We start from the raw sequence: 19,970 nt of genomic DNA, 5'->3' as shown, positions 1-19,970 counted from the left end.
GTGTTAGCTAGATATCTATGTAATTCTTTTTGCACTGAATTCAAACTGCCTGTACTTTAGGGTACCACCATGGGTACTTTATTCTTGACATTCCAAGTTGCCATTGCCCTTTGTCTATCTACTTTTTTATCACCTTGTCAATATTTTTTTGCCTTTCTATCCATGCCTGCTACCTTTCCCCAACATTGGTAGATACATTTTTCTTAGATCACTTCACTGTACAATTCATTCTTTTGAAATCATCTTATTGGATCTAAAATTGGAGGACTGGTAGATGGATATTTACCTTGACAGTTCACTGAGCAAGCACCCTCAGAGAACCTGGTGCTTTGGAAAGATCCAAGGAAATGTCTTCTCAGCATGGTCAGAAACAAAGGTGGGTGCATGTTCTCCTTCCCTCCCTCCAGGACACAAACAGGACTCCATTTGACAATTTATAGGCTTCTCATTATTCCTAGATCACGTCAGCGTTAAGTGAAGCTGCCAGTATAGAAGGGATGCAATGCCAGCTCTCTGAAATACTACCTTATATATGAGGAAAAATGTCTTTGTCTAAAGCGTCATTATTTCTAAGAAAGGCAGCTTATTACAGCTGCATTCAGAATGAGTTGATGTGATTTCTTGTTTGTATAAATAACATTTTGGCTTCATCTCACCTGTGTTTTCTGGAAATCTATATTTTTCTTCCTTAGATTTGGGATGAAACCTTCATAACACTCTATGGGAGAAAACAAACAGATAATGTTCCACAATTTGTCACTGGTTTACTTTATGCCTACACCATGGGGACTCCCTGGTAAGCTGTTCAGAGAAACCCCAAAACAGGCTTATTGTCAACACTTGGGACTTTAGGCCACAGCAGCTGACATGCTCAACATAGGCCTAACTTCTTGCCTTATCTAATAGAATGTTAAGATATAAGTATGAATTTAGAGTTTCCTCTCCCATCTCCCGATCTCTTCTGAGGATTACTGGTAGTCTGCGAAGGTTTTCAGGTGTTCCACAATCTATCTCTTATATTGTGTACCAGGACAAGAAATTTATTCTTGATATAGGTCAATCATCAGTAAAGAAGAGCGACTGGAGATTCTGGAGTCAGACAGACTTGAACCTGACTTTTAGCAGGTTGTTTTGCAGTTGCAAAATGTCCTTGTGATGGGCTCAGTGCTGTGAGAGGCATGTTCTGATAAAGTATAAAATTGATCTCTTTTGTTTATTATCAGTGGCCCCCACAAAAATATAAGCTCTATGAAGGTAGGGACCTTAGGTTTGTTCTCTATTGTGTCCTCTATGCCTAACAAGTAATTCACAGAAGGCTTCTACAACAAATGAGCTGAGAGAGAAGGGGTGAAAGTATGGGAAAGCAGACTTTTGTCTCAGAAAGACTTTTCTAATTATCTGTGTTGACAGTCTGGTTGGTCTTCTGCAGGCAGTGTCCCCTTCTCTGCCGCTCCAGATGGAACCAAGTGACTGTTGGGCTGGGATGTTTTATAAGATGACACGTGGGAAGTGTTTGGCCACTAAGGTCATTTCCAGCCTTGTGGTTCTAAAAATGAGCCTTTACCAATGAATTTGCAATGGAGGGAACCCTGGATAATCATCTTGGAGAGATAAAAAGTAAATGACTTGACAACTAGTTGCACTTGGGAAATAGGGAGTAAGGAGACAGAGATGGCACTCAGTCTCTCAGCCTGGGGATACTGGTGTTATTGAAACGAAAACTCAATTTCAATAGAAATTCTGATTTGTGGGCAAACATTAGGCAATGATTAGAAGTCCCAAGTCCAATGTGTTAGTGGACCACACATGAGATATCCAGAGGTAATTACAGTCAAGCAGATACGGCGCTCGGGAGAGGCTGAGGCATGTCATACCCATTTGTTAGAATAATCCACACCCCTCTCTACAGGAAGATATCTGATAAGGCTTAAAAGATGCCACAGGCAAATAGTCTATTTAGCTATACAATTTCATATAATTATGTGGAATATAGGTATTATAGCTCCATTTCATATTTACAAAAATGGTGGCCAAGAATGAGTTCATTGCTTATAAGGGGCAGAGCTCTAACTTGAATCCCTGTGTTAAGTCTGAATCTGAAGTTTTCTCCTGCGTCCTGCTTCAGTGAGCTGTGAGTCATTAGAATGAAGCTCCCCCTCACCGTGGGACTAACTGGCTGCTCATTAGTGCTGGGAGGGTCCACCAAGTGTCTCTGACTCAACTGTGGACAGTCCCCTCTCCCCCCACTCCAATTCCTGTTCCAGTGCCTACCACCTGCTACCAGGGAGCCTCACAATAAAACTGCAAGTTAATGATGATTCCACTAGCCAAACTTTCTTGGATGGGCTGGTACATTCTGCTCCCCGATACCAGGCTATCAAAGCAATGGTCTATTTTTCCCCCTTCTAGTGATGATGTGCATTGTGAGAGCAGCCAGTGGGTAGTTGAGTGTAGTGGCTTGGGATCTGGGAGAGAATGAGCTCTACAGGGATCCATGAATAAGCTGTTAAAGCCAAGTGGAAATGAGAAGTGGAGGGAATTTGGAGAGGTAGATGAAGAAGGCATTAGGGAGCACTGAGAGAACATGGAGTGAACGTTGTCGGACTGTGGTTTCAGCAAAGGGAGCATTTGCCCAGCTGCAGCATTACAGCATCCCTTTTTGTACGCTGGATTTACTCCAGCAGGCAGGGAAGATGGGAGAGACCACAGGAATACTCTGGGGGGGGGGGCAATGAACTAGAGTGTTTTGGAAAAGTAATTTTCTGTCTGAAATAGCTGAAAGCAGCACCTGCTACAATTCCAAAGAGTTCTGTGGGAAAGCTTTCTTCTTTGCTATAAAAGAAAGGATAAGCAATAGATTCCTAGCACCCACAGAAGGTAGAGATTGGGTCAATTTTTACTTAAGAGAACAGTGATTTTGCATTGGAAAGCTGAAGGAATATGGATTCAAGGGTTTTTGGTATTTTTTCACTTGCAATTTTTGAAACCATAATTCAGCACTACTGGATTAGGGCATGTTCTATCAAACTAAAAATCAAAAGCTTTCCTATGGGGAAAGTCTCAATGTTATAGCTGAAAGAGGTGACAGCCGCATTACTGCCATCAAAAATAATTTATTAACCGTGTCTGTGCAAAGTACTCTGGTAAGCACCAAACCCCAGGGGCTTCCTGTTGAAATGAATCGTCTGCTCTCTGCAGTCTCTTCATTGTACATCTCGGCTTTTCACCTGTGAATAAAATGGATACCTTCAAAACTTCATCTTTGTGGAGACTATTACAGGACAAGAGAATATCGGCTCCATCATCTACGCCAATCAGACAGTGCTGGGGAGGTGTATTAGGAAGCTGCCATTCTCAACCTCTTATTCTTGGAGCCTGTAAATAAAAACACCGCCTCTTTGGTTTTCACTTTAGACTAGGAAATATGCAGAGAGTTGGCAAGCAAGGTTTTGCACCATCAGCATATACCATGCTAACACTGCTCTTTACCCCTTCTTTCTTTTCTATGCCTCCTCGTTCTTCAGGCAGGTACCACATTGCACCTGAGGTATAGGTATCCAGGTGCCTCCCTAACCAAGGCAAGAAACCGGCAATGGAATTTGGGATACCGACCCAAATCGTTTTGCATTTCACTTCTCACAAGCATTTGCCTCGGGACGTGTGTGCCTATGCTAACACCTACATTTAAAGACGACACCTTTTTTTTTTTAAAGGTAAGTTATCATATGAAGCTTGGAGATATCTGACAGGTCCGATTGCTCGAAGGTCGTCTGCTTCACCAGCGGGGACTCAGAGGCGAAGGTGGCTCTCCATCCAGCGGCACCCTCCCTCCCGCCTCCGCCCGCACTCCCTCGCCCCGCAGCGTCAGTCTCCGACCCCACCGGTTCCGACAGGAGACGGGATCACAGTCGGTGGGCAGCTTCTTCTGCCACACACCCCCAGACGGGGGTTTGCTCGGATCATTTATTTATCTTGTGCGTATTAAGAAACCACCATTAGGTGCTGGTGGGAGGCGCCACTCTGCCCGAATCCCAGCCCGCCGCGGCGGCTCCGCACACACTCTCGCAGCGCCGGAGCCCGCTCGGAGCCGCCTCCAGCCCGGGGCCCGCGTATTCCGGGAGCCCCGACGCGGCCTCCCGCTTCTGCTCCCCGCGCTCGACCCGGCGGGGCGCCGGGGCGTGACTTCGAACCTCCGCCTGCTCGCTGGGTTCCCCCGGCGGCGGGTCACACCGCACCCGCCGCGGGCGCCCGGTGCGCCCCGGCCCCCGGTTCGCGGCGGCGGCGGCGCGGAGCGGAGGGCGGCGGGCGCGAGGCGAGCCGGCCGGGCCGCTAGCCCTGCGCTGCGCTCGGATTGGTCTCTCCCGGAGAGCGCCGTCCGAGGGTTGGCTGCGGGCCGGCTGAAGAACAGGTGCGCCTCACCGCCCCGGCTCGCGGAGCAGCCGCCGAGGGACGCGGCGCGCCGGCCCTCTGTGTCGGAATGCGGCTCGGCGGCGCCCGGCACCCCGCGGCCGGCGGGCTCGGCCCCTAAAGGCGGCGGCGCGAGGCCCGGCAGCGGCGCGGGCGGGCGCCCCAGGGAGCGGGCCGGGCGCGGTGCCCCGAGGATGCCGGCGCGGCTGGAGCGCACGCAGGCGGCGGGCGGCAGCGGCGGCGACAGCAGCAGCAGCGGCGGCGACAGCGGGCTCGGGGCCCCGGCGCGCAGAAGGCCGCTCGGCGGGCAGCAGACGCGCCCCGCCGCTCCCTGACCGGCCGGCGGCGCAGGGGGCCCGTCGCGCCCCTTTTCCGCGCTCCTCGCCGCCCCCTCCCCGGCCCGCGTCCCCTCCCCCGCGCTCTCCTCCCCGCCCGCCGCCCGCCTCTCGGGGGGAGGGGCGTGGGGGCAGGGAGCCGATTTGCATGCGGCCGCCGCGGCCGCTGCCTGCGCCCGAGCCCGCCGCCGCCGCCGGAGCCCGCGCCCGCGCCCGCGCCCGGCCCGCGCGGCCCCATGCCTCTGGCGCGGCCCTCGGGGGGGCGAAGGTGAAGACCGGCTCCTAGGATGAGTGAAGGGGCGGCCGCTGCCTCGCCACCTGGTGCCGCTTCGGCAGCCGCCGCCTCGGCCGAGGAGGGCACCGCGGCGGCTGCGGCGGCGGCGGCGGCGGCGGCGGCGGGCGGGGGCCCGGACGGCGGCGGCGAAGGGGCGGCCGAGCCCCCCCGGGAGTTACGCTGTAGCGACTGCATCGTGTGGAACCGGCAGCAGACGTGGCTGTGCGTGGTGCCTCTGTTTATCGGCTTCATCGGCCTGGGGCTCAGCCTCATGCTCCTCAAATGGATCGTGGTGGGCTCCGTCAAGGAGTACGTGCCCACCGACCTGGTGGACTCCAAGGGGATGGGCCAGGACCCCTTCTTCCTCTCCAAGCCCAGCTCCTTCCCCAAGGCCATGGAGACTACGACCACGACCACTTCCACCACATCCCCCGCCACCCCCTCCGCCGGCGGCGCCGCCTCCTCCAGGACGCCCAACCGGATTAGCACCCGCCTGACCACCATCACGCGGGCGCCCACTCGCTTCCCCGGGCACCGGGTGCCCATCCGGGCCAGCCCGCGCTCCACCACAGCACGGAACACTGCGTCCCCCCCGACGGTCCTGTCCACCACGGCCCCTTTCATCAGTAGCAGCACGCCGGGCTCCCGACCCCCGGTGCCAGGAACCCTCAGTACCCAGGCAATGCCCTCCTGGCCCACTGCGGCATATGCTACCTCCTCCTACCTTCATGATTCTACTCCCTCCTGGACCCTGTCTCCCTTTCAGGATGCTGCCTCCTCCTCCTCTTCCTCCGCTTCCTCCACTACCACCACCACACCAGAAACTACCACCAGCCCCAAATTTCGTAAGTAAACACTATCTCAACTATGATTTACTACTGCGTTTCCTTTCTGCCCTCCTGCTGTCTTTGCCCCTTGCCGCCTGCCTTCTAGCAAGCCCCCTCCCCCATCCCAGGTTTGGGGCACAGAGTGAGAGCTAGTTAAAGCTGGTCACGGGGGATGGGGGGAAGGTGCCAGCCTGTTCTGGGTCGTGTTGGCGGGGAGGAGGTGGGGGTGGTAAGGAGGGGAGGGAGACTGTCGAGCTCCACTTCAGTGGGTCCCAAATGAGAACAGAGCTCTTAACCCCTTCAAAGGGTTAACACCAGTGCGATCCCTCCTCACTGCAGACCTGCTGGCGAGCTCCCGGCTCCCGTTCCTGTAGAGGGCTGGCAGGGAGGGAGGCCCTTCCCGAATGCGCTGTCCCTTCCCCGCCCGCCTGTGGGAAGGAAAGAAAGAAAAGCACATGCAAATTGACCGACTGTAAACCACAAAGGGAAGTTAGGTCCGTGTGTGGGGTAACGAATTGATGGAGATATCGGTAGAATGTAGCTGAAGACGCTTCTAGTGCCCCTGACCCGGGTCGGGACCAGGAAGGGTTAATTAGAAGCCACTGGGAGAGGTAGTGAAAGGAGGCGATCCACAGCGAAGGACTAAACTGATCACCCCCCAAGCCTGCCCGTGGCCATTCGTAGGTGTAGAAATTGATTCTGTGTCCGCCGAGAGTGAGTTAACTAGGAGGAAATATGAAGGGAGCCCTGCAGAGCTGCCACCTCTAGGGTCCTGACGGAGGAGTTTTTTCAGCTCCGCCAAGCCTTTGCTTTTGTTCCTTTCCCAGAGGTGGAGTGTGAACCTTATCTCCTCTCCCTCTGTGCCTGAAAAATATAGGCGGGTTGCGACAGAGTTTTCTGCACTCAGTGTTGAGAATATCCAACCCTTTTAGAACATGTCACCCTTTGAATGTAGCATCTTCAACCTGGGCTCAATTGATGCCAGTATTGGCCAGTTTACCCAAAGCATGATAGCTTTCTATTTATTTGTGTAGGAGGTGTATATTTTCTCTACATTTTTGTAAATGTTTTAGGTGATTAATTGACCTCCCACCCCCCACCTTGTTCTTATTCTAGGGAAATCTCAGGAGCCTTCTTAATCTGATCTGATCAGGACATGGGAACAGTTTGTGCAACCTGTGAAGGTTATTTAGGACAAACCCCAGCCTGCCAGTTCAAGTTCTTTGCACGGCTGTTTTGCAAAAACTGTCTGGTTTTGCTGTTTTTAGATTGCATTTATGTTTTGAGCCATACCATCTAGGGGAAAGGAAGAATGCTCATCATTAACACTTCAGTGCTGGTAGGAATACCGGGGTTGCTCTCAGTCATCTGGTAATTTTTCATTTCCCTGACCTGTGATTTTACCCTGGGTGTTATTTAACCCTTGAAACTTTTGAGAAAAGGATTTAGTGTATTTGTAAGTAAGTTCAGGAGAGGGGAAGGAAAAAGCCTCTACTCTGCTTTGGAAAAAATAGGCTAGAAGATAAATTAGGAGAGAGGAAGGAAGGAATCTGCCATAAACCAGAATGGCAGTAGATCCAGTAACTTGCTGCTTCTCTCTCCTTCCACTGAAGCAGTCATTTTTGAGATCACATTTTCTTAGGAGGTGTTGAGAGGAGACTCTCAACACATCTAGCTTGAGTTTTGTGGTGGAAATATAAGGGCTTCACAAGTGCATTTGTGAGCATATTTGGTGGATTGAAAATGTGTCTGTCCTAAAGACCCCAGATTTTTGATCTCCTGTTTTGATGCCGTTGATATGAATAATGGAGTGTGGGTATATTTCCCAACCTGTGTGTGTGTGTGTGTGTGTGTGTGTGTGAGTGAGTGTGAGTGAGAAGGGGGGATGGCACACGGTGTGGGTATTTCATGTTTTTTCTCAATTGATTTCCTCGCCTTATTCCATTCTGGAGGTCTTTAAAGAAAAGCCCAAGGTAATTATTTCTACCCCTCCATGCTCTCTTCCTAGACTCTGTAGAAGAGAATGGCAGCCTGTTTAATAAGAAATGATTATTGACAGGGCTCTCAGCCCCAAGGAAAAGAGGGGAAAAATCTGTAAATGGTGTTAATGTTCACGTAGACATACAAGCAATATTTGTTTTATCTATATCAGAGGTCCAGTTCTTTCTATTTTTAAAACTGTTTACAAGAAGTTGAATGTTGAATTAAGGTATATGCCTCAAGTATGCAAAATCAAGCAGAAATGGACCTGGTTTGCACATACCAACAAGGGAAATTTTAATGTAAGGTAGATTATGTAGTTTCTATAAAGGGTGAGTTTAAATAGGTAAGTTATATGGTAATTTAAAAGAAAAGAATAGTTTATTTTTTTCATACAAGATTGCAAGATGATTCACAGAAAGAAATTAAGCTTTCATTTGAGGGGTTATCAGCACTGCTACTGAATGCTGAGAATGGTGTGGATCACTGGCATTCATATTTTTCACTTATTTTGATTATGTCACTAAAGTTCCCAGGAGAGAAATTCCCTTTTCCCAGCTCCTACCTCCATACTTTAGTAGGTTTTTTCATTCCTTTCTTTTTCTATTAATGAAAGTCACGGATCCTGTTGTAGCATATGAACATGGTGTTAAAGATGATGCTCCGTTTAACTGAAACTAACCTACAAATTTTTTAGTAGCCAGGATCTTTGTTCTTCAGTTGAAAGTCTGAAGGCTTATAGAATGAATGTCTTTGTGTTCATCTTAGATCAATCACAGGGCTTCTGTGTGTAAAGGCAGCAACAGCTCTTTGGAATGGAAGAGGCTGGTTCACAGAGTATAAACACGCTTGCTAATGGATAATAGGATTTTGGGAAGCAGAAGCTAATTTTACTATGGGGAAGGCCCAGCTTAGAGGACTGTTTCTAATTTTCTGTAGGATTAAAGACAAAGAAAGATTACACTTGAAAGGCAGAAGGAGAAAGTGATTGGAAGTTGACTCTTGTCTTCCCATCCTCCACTCTTTAGGCCATGAGCTGGACCAAAAGTTGCTTCAGTGTTACTGGGATTCTTGGGTCCCCAGTTGCCCAGTACTTGCCTTCACTTCAGATTCTTTAAAAACAAATGTCTTAAACATATTGCCACTGGGAGATTATTTCACCAAAGAAATCTTTGAAGCATTTTAATATCTGAAAGTGTAGGTTAGTTTACAAGTTTTTCAAGCCAAAGGGAGGTTACCACAGAGAGTAAAGGAACAGAGTTTGACCAATGTACAGTCAGCCTTTTCCCTTTAAAGCATATTGAATTGTGTTTTCAGGTTTGAAATACATATGTAGAACATTGCCAATACAAATATGAATTGTTTTAGACAGCTGGCATTATTTTACTCAACTGAAAGCACTGTTTAACAGGTAATAGGCCAGAGTCATTGGCTAAATTCAAATACTAAAGAAAAAGAGTCTCTTTTAATGGGTTGTTCTTTGGGTTATATTTGGAAGGTACATGGTTAATTTCAATGAATAATATCACAGATATTAAATAGTGTATTTAGAGAAGACATAAATGTAAAAGGTATCATTGGTGTTTAACATGGTGGGGAGGCAATTTTAATTTAATCAAGTCTATTTAAAAACTTTACCTGATTATACCTATTATAATTTTAAAGAGAGCCATTGGTGAAATTGAGTATTTTTCTGTTCTTCATCCCTTAAATAACAGTGTTCTTGGTTGCCTTATAAGCAGCCTCAGATATAACTTGTTTAAATAAAGTTATTCCTATACATTGTGTTCTGTCTACATGAGTCACATTGCAACGTAAATGGTACTGACCCCAATCATGTGTGGTAGCCAAAGTGAGAGAATTCGGAGCTCAAGATCAATATTCCTTATGAAATCCAATTGAGAGCTTTTTTTATGAGTACATGCTACAACCCGAGTGTGTTTTGATTTCCTTTGGCCTTAATACAGGATTATGAGACTTTTCTGCTTTAATCAATTATACTGTACAATTTTGTTCTTCAGACACTTATGTTGCACTTCATGGTCCTAATAAAAAAAAGGGGGGCGGGAGTGGGCGTAGATTGGCAAGGCTATTTTTAGGGCCCTTTTTAGTTTGGTCTCAGTGCATTAAGACAGTGTGGTTTAAGCATTCCTCCTCAATTCTTCATGACTGAGAGAGGGGATTGGAGGTGGTGTTGTTAATTGAGAGTCCCTTTTTCAAGTTTTCACCCTGATTGGTGAATTCAGCCACCTTTGTATTTGTGCCGTTTCCGTGTAGACTTTTTTTTTTTTTTAAACATACAGCTTTGATACACAAGCTTGTGGGAAAGAAAAAAAAGGTAGACAAAAAATCTGGTTCGTGGCAATTTCTCTTTGTTACTAAAGAGCCCAGCTTTTCTAAATCCAGGCTGGGCTAGACCAGGATTGTTGGTTCAGTTTGAAATCAGTGCCATCCTGGGAGAGCCAGTGTGTAGAGAAACAGGATCTCTCTTCTCTGTGGAGTACTTTCCCAGCCCTTCCTCCTCTTCATACCACAGTGAGAAGAAAGCTGATTTCAACTTGCTTTTGTAGAAATTCTTTCCTCATAATCTCTCATATCCATTGTGAAATGTATCTCGATACTCTATATGTGATGTCAAAAATGGAACATGAAAGTTGGCCCTGAAACCTATAAGAAAGGCAAAAGCCATAAATTTAAGTCTTTAAAATATATTTGAATTACTTCTGAATAGAACTGAAATTCATTTTTCTATTTTTTTTAATTTGTTTTTATCTTCAGACTCATGTGTTGGGTAAGACAAAGAGCTGGTACTGCCTTGACAAATACCACTGAGGCATTTTGAGATCCTAGAATTTTTACTTGTCTACACCTGAGGAAGTGTTCCATCCAGAACCATGTGCCCAGTGGAGGCAGGTGGGAGGAATGGACTCAGTTGGAAGCTTTGTAATATCAGGATCAAAACATACCTAAATAGATGTTTCCTGTTAATGCTGTTATAAATGGAAATCATAAGACACATGTTTTGTTTGATTTTCCATTTTTACTACCTTCACTGAAGACTTAATGTATTTCTACATTCCCCAGCATTTTATAGTTGAATCATGGCTCTATCTGAAGCCTGAAGGTTGCTTACAGCCTTTTTGATTTTTTTTTTTTTTTGCCTCTATTTCTTAGGCTGTAGTACAAGCAGTCAATACTTATTAAAGGAAACTTTCTTAGATGTTCTTAATTTTCTCCATGTCATTTCAAGTTGTTTTAAAAGTTAACCCTTTTCGTAAGACATGTTAGACTGCTTAGGTTGATGTAGAAAGTTAAGAAAAATAATTCTACCCATTTAAGTAATTGAGTTATTTAAGTGTCTTGGTGATTAAAAAAAATTAAGAACAATTTCAAAAACTTGGTAGAAGACTAATGGCCATTTATTTTCCCACACAGATTGGTAGACAAATCATTAATTTTGATAGCATTTATTATCTGAGTCCACAACACAGTTGTACAATTTAGCATAAATGAATATGTTATTATATATATTTGTATAATTATGTTTTCATAGCATATGGCATATGTTTCAGTGTTTTAATTTATTAAACATCTATTTGGGGTCATTGCAATGCTGCTAGTTTATTGTTTGATTTTAAAAGTTTGTAAAAGTAATGGTTGAAAAAGCAGAAAACTAAAACTTAAAACCAGCACATTTATTCTCCCATGCCTTGATGTAGGCCAAGGCTTTTTTTTGAGTATGTGTCTACTGGTTTAAGCTTAGCATTTTTTTTTTTTTTTGTAAGCCACACAAGACTGGAGTGAAGGAATCTTTATGCCGATTCCTTATAAGTACTATAATACACCCCTGCCCTGGAAATCTTTTATAGTTTTCTTGCTCCCATAATTCAAAGTTTCTTTCTTTCTTTTTTTTTTTTAAAGAAAAAACTCACCTCGTGGAGATTCTTCAAAGCATTCAACATTTTAATAGAAACCACAATTAACTTTCATATCCACAATTGTGTATCATTGGCTTACGTAATATCTAACTAAATTACATAATTAACGTAAGAACTACTAGCATAACTAACTAAGTCTGTTATCCCTACTGAGTGTCGGTAAAAGCATAGCTGAACTGTGGATTACAGAGGAGTGCTGGCTTCCTTGAGTTTGGTCTGGTATGGGCTCCATTGGTGTGTTCCTCCCAGGCAGTATTGGTAACAGCCAGTTTGCTGAGGAGAGTTAGCTAACTCCCAAGGAATGACTTAAGAAAGTGATTCCTGTAGTAGGTAACAATATTGAATATGTGAGTCAGTTGTGTCTGTATCTTTTAGGAACTTTGATATAGTAGCTGTGTATCCTTAAAGAGCCAATTTAATCTTTCTGAACTTTAACTTCCTCCCCTGGCATATGAGGGTGATGACAATAACCTGACTTGTATTCCACTCCCAAAAGAGTTTGTAAGCTGTAAAACAGTTCTGTTTTTATATGAAGTGAAATGGAAAGTCATTAGACTGGTTATTTTCATCCAAGGGAACATCAGGCCATTGAATTCTGTTGAAATATTAGAGCTGGTTTGCTACCTAGTTTGAAGCATCTTTCATCACAATGAGAGATTATTGTTCTTTTTTTTTTTTTTTTTTGAGACAGAGTCTCACTTTGTTACCCGGGCTAGAGTGAGTGCCGTGGCGTCAGCCTAGCTCACAGCAACCTCAGACTCCTGGGCTTAAGCGATCCTACTGCCTCAGCCTCCCGAGTAGCTGGGACTACAGGCATGAGCCACCATGCCCGGCTAATTTTTTTTGTATATATATTTTTAGTTGGCCAGATAATTTCTTTCTATTTTTAGTAGAGACGGGGTCTCACTCTTGCTCAGGCTGGTCTCGAACTCCTGACCTCGAGCGATCCACCCGCCTCGGCCTCCCAGAGCTAGGATTACAGGCGTGAGCCACCGCGCCCGGCCGAGATTATTGTTCTTATATGCCCTTGGATTTCTCCTATTTTCTTCTCTGATACCCTGGCACACACAGTAAAATATGGTGTGGAAATCTACCTCTGATTACTCTGGAAGTTTAGCCACAAACTGGAGGCTACCATTTCTCATCCTTTGCTTGGTGGATATTTTTTAAAGCCTATTTCTGGCATATGTTTATCAAAGAGGGGAGCTAAAGTTGTGGGGAAAATGAGTGAGATTGCTGAATGATCTGGAAATCTGAAGTCTATAGAAATCTCAAGATTCTTGATATAGGAAAAAATGTGCAAAGCTCCCTTTTGTGCCATTCAAACACTATCTAATTGTCCTCGGGTCCTTAGACTTTACAGAGAATTTAAGTAAAAATGAGCAATATCTGCATTGCATTCTATTCCCCTCTTAGCGGTTACTATGAATTGGGTTCTCGGGGATTAATGGGTTGACTGCATCTATCAAAGAGCTCTTTAAGATGTACTGTGTGTGTTTGTACTTTGGGCAACCTTAATATTAACATTTTGGAATTATCTTGCTACAGGTCTGTGTTTGTTGGAAGCTTCATCCTGAATTATATTTCAAAATATTACTTTTTGTTGTTGTTATAAACTTTTATTTTTCAAGATAGGTTGGTGATTGCACATAAATCACAGATTGCTATTCCTGGGTATAAAAAGAGGTTAGCCTGAAACAAACCTGCAAACTCAATTCAGAATTCAGTTTAATAATAGAAATTTAGCAGCTTCCAATGGTAAGATTTTTTTCTTTGCAGTCTTTTCCTGGAAGTGATAGTGTATATCATAGATGCAACATAGGTGCTCAGGGTATTTTTTTTTTTAAAAGGATCATCTGAATCCATGCAGCTACTTTAGCATTAACACGTTACAACCAGGATTATGAGAGTAGAATTTTTATGCTAAACCATTGATAAGAATTCTTGAATGTATCACCCTACTTCCTAAAGTATCCTCCCCAGGACTACATGTGACCCCTGCATGATTTTGCCGTGACTTTCCAGGGAGCTAGAAGTTCACTAAAAGAGAAAGCCTCACCTTCATCACTATTTGGAGATCAGATTTTCTTGATTTCTGTTCCTTGAATTTTACTTTTAGTAATGTGGAAGGATTATTCATAAGATCTTAATTTTGGAAGGGGCTTGAGAATTTAGGTAATAATAAAAACGAGAGCTGCCATCTGTGGAACGTTACTATGTGCCAGGTCACAGAGTACTGTACATATTTTGTTTTATTTAATTTTGTAATAAGGACTCAAAGATAGTCCTATGTAGGCCTGGAGCCTGGGTTTGATTATCTCAGTCATGGAGGTAATTGAGCTAGACGTAGAGGTTATATAATTTGCCTAGGACATGCAGAAATTACATAGTTTGGACAGTGAAGAAGATCAGAAGATTGTTTTATAGGTAATCTCTCCTCACCTTAATCAAAGTTACCTAGCCCATTGCTACCGTGACAATGTATCTGTGGACATTGCCTCTTTCAAACACTTCAAACATAGATAGTAGCATTTGCCATTATAAACTCCATAAATGGTTCATATCTGTACCAGTTAGTTCTTTGCTCTGGTAAAAAGGAGTCTTTCTAACTAGAGAAACTGGCTAGTTTTTATACTAAGGAGAAATTCATGTTTCAACAAAAGTTAAAGAATGTGTTTCTCTAAACATCTTTTTTAAAACATTTTATTGAGGTATGATTGATATACATTGGGCTTTCTGTATCTGAGGGTTCTTCATCCATGGATTTAACCAACCGGGGGACAGAAATATTCAAAAAAATTAAAAATTAAAAATAACAATTCAGCAATAAAAAATAATACAAATAAAAACCAATAGAGAATAACAACCAATTACATAACATTTAAACTGCATTAGGTATTATGAGTAATCTAGAGATAATATAAGGTATATAGGAGGCTGTGCATAGGTTATATGTAAATACCATGTCATTTTATAGAAGAGACTTAAGGATCCTTGGATGTTGATATCCTGGGGTGAGGGAGGGATCCTCTAAGCAATCCCTCTTGGATACCAAAGAATGAGTGTACAAAAAATAACACACATGTAATGTGTACATTTTTATGAGTTTGGACATATGTGTATACCCCTGATACCACTACCACAGTAAAGCTACTAAATATATATACATTACCTCCCAAAAATTTCTTGTGTTCTTTTGTGATTTTTTTTGAGATAGAACATTTAACATGAGATCTATCCTCTTAACATATTTTAATTTGTGCAATACCATATTGTTAACTAGGTACTGTGTTGTACAGAAGATTTCTAGAACTTATTCATCCTGCATAACTGAGTCTTTATACCCAGTGAGCAATAATTCCCCACCTGTAAACTTGTATTTCTTGATCTTCTTAACTCTGTTTTCTATTGCTACTTGTAGGTGATTCAATACAACAAAGAAAGAAAAGTTATAGACTTTATTTCTGTGCTTCCTAAAATCCAGTCAAAATTGTCTTCCTCTTCACGTTCCAAACCTACTTTTGATTGCAATAGTTACTGCAGCATATGCTGAGACTAATCAATAGAAATGTGTCAGGGAGCATTTGAAATGACATCTTTTCAGTTCTTCAGACACTACTATACTGACCCTACCAAAGAAATGATGGGAGTTGCATCATATGCAATGCCTCCTGCAGAACATCTGAATTCCATCTTGGAGCCATACTGCAAGGTACCCACCATTGGTTATCCACCAGTTCTAAAAAGAAATATTGGTGATACCTTCATATTTTTCCAACAATACTATAAACTAGACCTAATCATTGCTTACTTGTTTGACATTTTTGTGTGCCAAGTGTTCTTTTAATTAAAAGAGAAATACTCTGTTGGTTATGAAAGATAATTGTGATTGGTACTTTTAGAAACTCACGAAAAGAAAATAGAAATAGGTCAAATACTAAGGTCATGTGACAGTCTTTGAATAGCCTTGCTGAAGGGTAGGAATAGTGTAATGTCAGGAAGCCTGTATTGTCAAAATGTCATAAGACCATGAATGAGTCCTGTGAACTAACAATGATAGCTATGCTCATAAAGAAGGGGGCAGTGGGATTGTTCACACAAATTTATTGTAAGGCGAAATCTTTCGTCAGCCTGGTGGCAAAATCTAGATACTCTAGAAAGTAAGAGAAAGAAAAGGAGATGTAGAAATGTTTATGTATTAAATGGCATCTTGACTGAATTCTATTTAATTGGCTTTTCAGTATAATACTATTTTTGTATCCCTAAAACACTGACAAATGCCCACTCCATGCTGAACAGTTATAGTTGGTAGCCCTTCCACCTTCTCCAAATGAAAGGTGTGTTTACCGAATATTAGTTGTATTAGCAAACCTGTTTATGTGGGTTGTTCCTGTTACTATAATTAGGTAATGTGTTTAAGTGTTATGCAAACCTATTTATTGATTGTGGTTTCTATTTGGAGATAGGCTTGCTCTGCCACCTTGGCTGAATTACAGTGGCACGATCATAGCTCACTGCAGCCTCGAATTCCTGGGCTCAAGTGATCTTCCTGCCTCAGTCTCTTGAGTAGCTGAGACTACAGGTGTGCACCACCAGGCCCAGCTAATTTTTCTGTTTTTTGTAGAAATGGGGTCTCCTTACGCTGCCCAAGCTGGTCTCAAACTTCTGGCCTCAAGTGATTCTCCTGTCTCGGCCTCCCAAAATGCTGGTATTACAGGCGGCCCTCTGCACTTGGCCATTTGGTTTCTATTAAAACTAAGTTGATTACATTGGATGTACTTCATAAAAATAAGTCATTTAAAAAAATGCTTGTTGAAGAAGTTGTGAGCCCATTTATGGTAGAATATATTTATATACCCATAAGAAATAATGTACTTTGATTGTTTTGCACCTTAAGTTCTTACTGCACAATAAATAAACTGAACCAGAAATACACAATATACATTATGGGTGTGGTTCTCATATACATGAGAAAGACAACAGATATTTAATCAGAGAAAAACCATGAACTCTATATCCAAATATTTGGCAAGTGAATGTACATTTGTATGTTTTAGGTTAAAATGAAATAAATAATATATAAATATGTTTTTGTTTACTCATGTGATAAATATTTCAAAGCCATTAAGTTTTTCATAATATAAGGATACTGGAAAATATTTTTGATATAATATTTAAAACTTTTGGGTAGAAAATTATATAAAATATCAACTATATTAAGCTATATTAATTACTGGATTTAATATAGAGTAACTGTGTTCAAAGAAGTATACCAAATTGTTAATGGTGGTTATTTCTAGATGGTAGAATAGGAATACTGTTTAATTTATTGTATTTTTTTCTGTATTCTAAGTTTTAGTTAAGGGTCACAAATTATCTTTCTAGTCAGAAGTTGTTATACTTTTGAAAAAAGTAAAGAAGCTTCATGAATCAGTTCAATTATTGGTTTTGGTTCTGTGTTTTTTTTTTCTTTATGTCTAAGAGTGTGTCTTAATTCAGTGGTCCCCAATCTTTTAGGCCCCAGGGACAGTTTCATGGAAGACAGGTTTTCCACGGTGGAGGGCGGGGCAGAGGGAAAGCAGCGGTAAATACAGGTGAAGCTTTGCTTGCTGGCCTACCGTAGGGCCTGGTTCCTGACAGGTCACAGACAGGTACTGGTCTGGTACTGGTCCTACGCCTGGCGGTTGGGGACTGCAGTTTTAATTGGTGGTGTCAGCATTCAAGTGTTGACTGAGTTGGGCTCCTACTGTGAAATGCAGATGTGTAGAAATGCAAATGGAATTCCATTTGCTCATGAGAAATAATGCCTTATTGAAGGCAGAGTGTCTTACCCTGGGCCTTGACCTTATAAGGGTATAGTAGATGGAAGTTTAATGAGTTAATGTTTACCAGAAGTCAAAATAGTCATTATCTTTGGGGAGGAAGCAGTGAAGGGAAGGGGAGCCAAGGTCCCTGTAGTGGTATTGATAATATTATGCTTTCCATATGGGTTCTGGTTATATGAGTGGTTCAGTTTGTCAAAATTCATGATTTGTCTACTTTTTGTGGACATCAATAGAAGCTACAAAAATAAAGGAAAACTTTAAAAACATTCCTTTGGTGTTTACCAGTTCGTGCTACCAGGGTGATGGCCTGAATTTATGGATTTTTCCATTTACAGATATTGGATTGTAGCTCTGAATGTTTGTTTTTCAAGCCTTATAGTCTGGTAGGTGCAAGGAGGGTCTTCTTGGCTTCAGCATTTTCCTTTGTTTTCAGGGTTCTCTCTCAGTGAGAATTCATGGGGACACATACCCATGTTCCTTTTTGACTTCAGCTTTTTGGAGTAGATCCTTTGTGTTTATATTAAACGGAACTTTCACCTGTATCAGGAGTGTTTTTGATACAACGTAAGTCACCACATTTTTCATACATCTTACACATGTAAAAACATACTTGTATCCTAAGAGTGGCTTTATGCCAATTCTGCAAACATTAAAGTGAGCGATACACCAGAAAGATAATTCAGATAATTCATCATCTGCATCTGTGGTTTTGTTGAGAAGACAAGAACATATGTACCACAGAATAATTAAGTGCTAAAATGTGTGATTCCAACAGAAAAGTATTGCATTTTAGAAAGTAGTGATTAGAGCAGACAAAGGTAGTTTCAAGGGAGAATTGAGGCCAAGGGAGAGAAAGATCAGTGAGGGGTCTGGCCTGAGGGGAAGACAGGGCCTCACCTGGGAAATAATGAGACAGCCTCACCTTTTCCTCCAGGCAGGGCTTGGTTAAGGAGGGAGGGATTGGGGGACATAGCTTGACTCTATGTTAAGCCACAGTAAGGATGGGTGCAAGGAAGTGATACAATATCTGTGGTATTTTCAAAAGGTGCCAGGTTTCCAGGATAACTTGGAGGGAGGAATGAATGGCAAATTTTAAAGATTTTCTGAGGCTAACTTGTTCCAAATCATTTAAAGATATTGTCTCTGATTTGTGCTAGATATATTTAAGAATTGACTTCATTCCAGTACCTCTTCAGAATGCTGCAAGAAGCAATAGAATTGGCGTGTTTTAAGGATGTTTAGTTTATCCATAGTCACATCAACACAGCCCTAGATTTAACCCAAAATAACAGCTTTCGAATATCTAAAAATTTGCAAGTAGAGAAACACGGAGAATCACAAGAAGGAACTCTTGATTTCACTGCTTCAGCTGAATTAACCTGTGACTGCCTTCAGATTTTTCAGAGGCAAAAACTCCTTTATGAATTGATTGCCACATCACCTGTCTGGTCCCATCTGAAGTCCTCTTTGCAGAAGCCACTCAGCACCTTTTGGGATTGAATGCTGACGTTGTGTAGCATTTGAAAGGAATGCTGCTGTCCATTCCATCTGCACTCATCACAGGGTGAGGAATGAGAGAGGGAAAATACTGGGCATCTGTGTAAGATGAGGCTCTCACAGGGCCTGCCAGAGAGTGCCTGCCATAGACTGGAGAACCACATCCGTTCGTTTGCATATCGGCAGCTAAAATTAGTTGTGTCACCCACGTTGTTCACTGTAAAGCAGAACCTTCAGATAAGACTCAGATTCATCACTCTTGCTGGCTCACTTGGTTGCTCGTTGTTACCAGATAGAGGGGCTGTAGCACTGTGTAAGTGCAAATGTTAAATTAGTATTAATAGCCAGTGGTGTCTTCCCTGTATTTTTCACTGATCAGATAATTTTCACTGATGTCAACATTTATAATATGCCAGCTGACATATACTAGTGTTATGTGCTTGGAATATTTTTAGTTTATCCATTTTATTGACTTATACAGAGGTAAAGGTAATTTTTTAAAGTTACTTGTTCGGGTCCTTGTGTATTTGATCAGAAGAGATTTTTGAAAGGGAAGGCAGCAAAGCTGTAGGTCGGGCTCTTAGCAAAGTCAGTGTCAAATCTGTGTTTCCTCTTCATCACTTGGTTTTGTAAGGGTTCTAAATGACCTTCTGTGGTACCACACTGATGCTCATCTTGCATCGTGAGCAGCTCTGAGTAATTTATGATAAATAATGAAATGCTGTTTCCTACAATGCACTGCAAATGGCTCAGCCTTGTAAAAGTCTAAGGAGCTCTATTGCTTCTAAATGACTGGATAACACAAAAATGTTAACCCTAAAGAGAAAAGGTCAAGTAGATCATGCTGCTTGCAAGGCGCAGTCCTCCTGCCCGATAGACTTTTTGCA

The 19,970-nt window shown here is 42.8% G+C and overlaps 1 protein-coding gene across 5 annotated transcripts in view; it reads left to right on the top strand.

Moving 5' to 3' along the window:
* Nucleotides 1–4,883: 4,883 nt before the first annotated feature.
* The window catches only part of NRG3 (neuregulin 3), a 1,032,879-nt gene continuing 1,017,792 nt past the window's right edge, over nt 4,884–19,970 (top strand). For 3 of the 5 annotated variants that reach the window (XM_045567954.1, XM_045567953.1, XM_045567951.1), the window contains exon 1: nt 4,884–5,861. In XM_045567954.1, coding sequence (XP_045423910.1) covers nt 5,030–5,861 — 832 coding nt within the window. In that variant the 5' untranslated portion in view covers nt 4,884–5,029. The remainder of the gene's footprint in view (nt 5,862–19,970) is intronic. The other 2 variants (XM_045567956.1, XM_045567952.1) reach the window with 2 other exon arrangements.

The sequence above is a fragment of the Lemur catta genome, chromosome 14 (assembly GCF_020740605.2).
Source record: "Lemur catta isolate mLemCat1 chromosome 14, mLemCat1.pri, whole genome shotgun sequence".
Taxonomy (NCBI): Eukaryota; Metazoa; Chordata; class Mammalia; order Primates; family Lemuridae; genus Lemur; species Lemur catta.
This window is presented reverse-complemented; position numbering and strand designations above follow the sequence as displayed.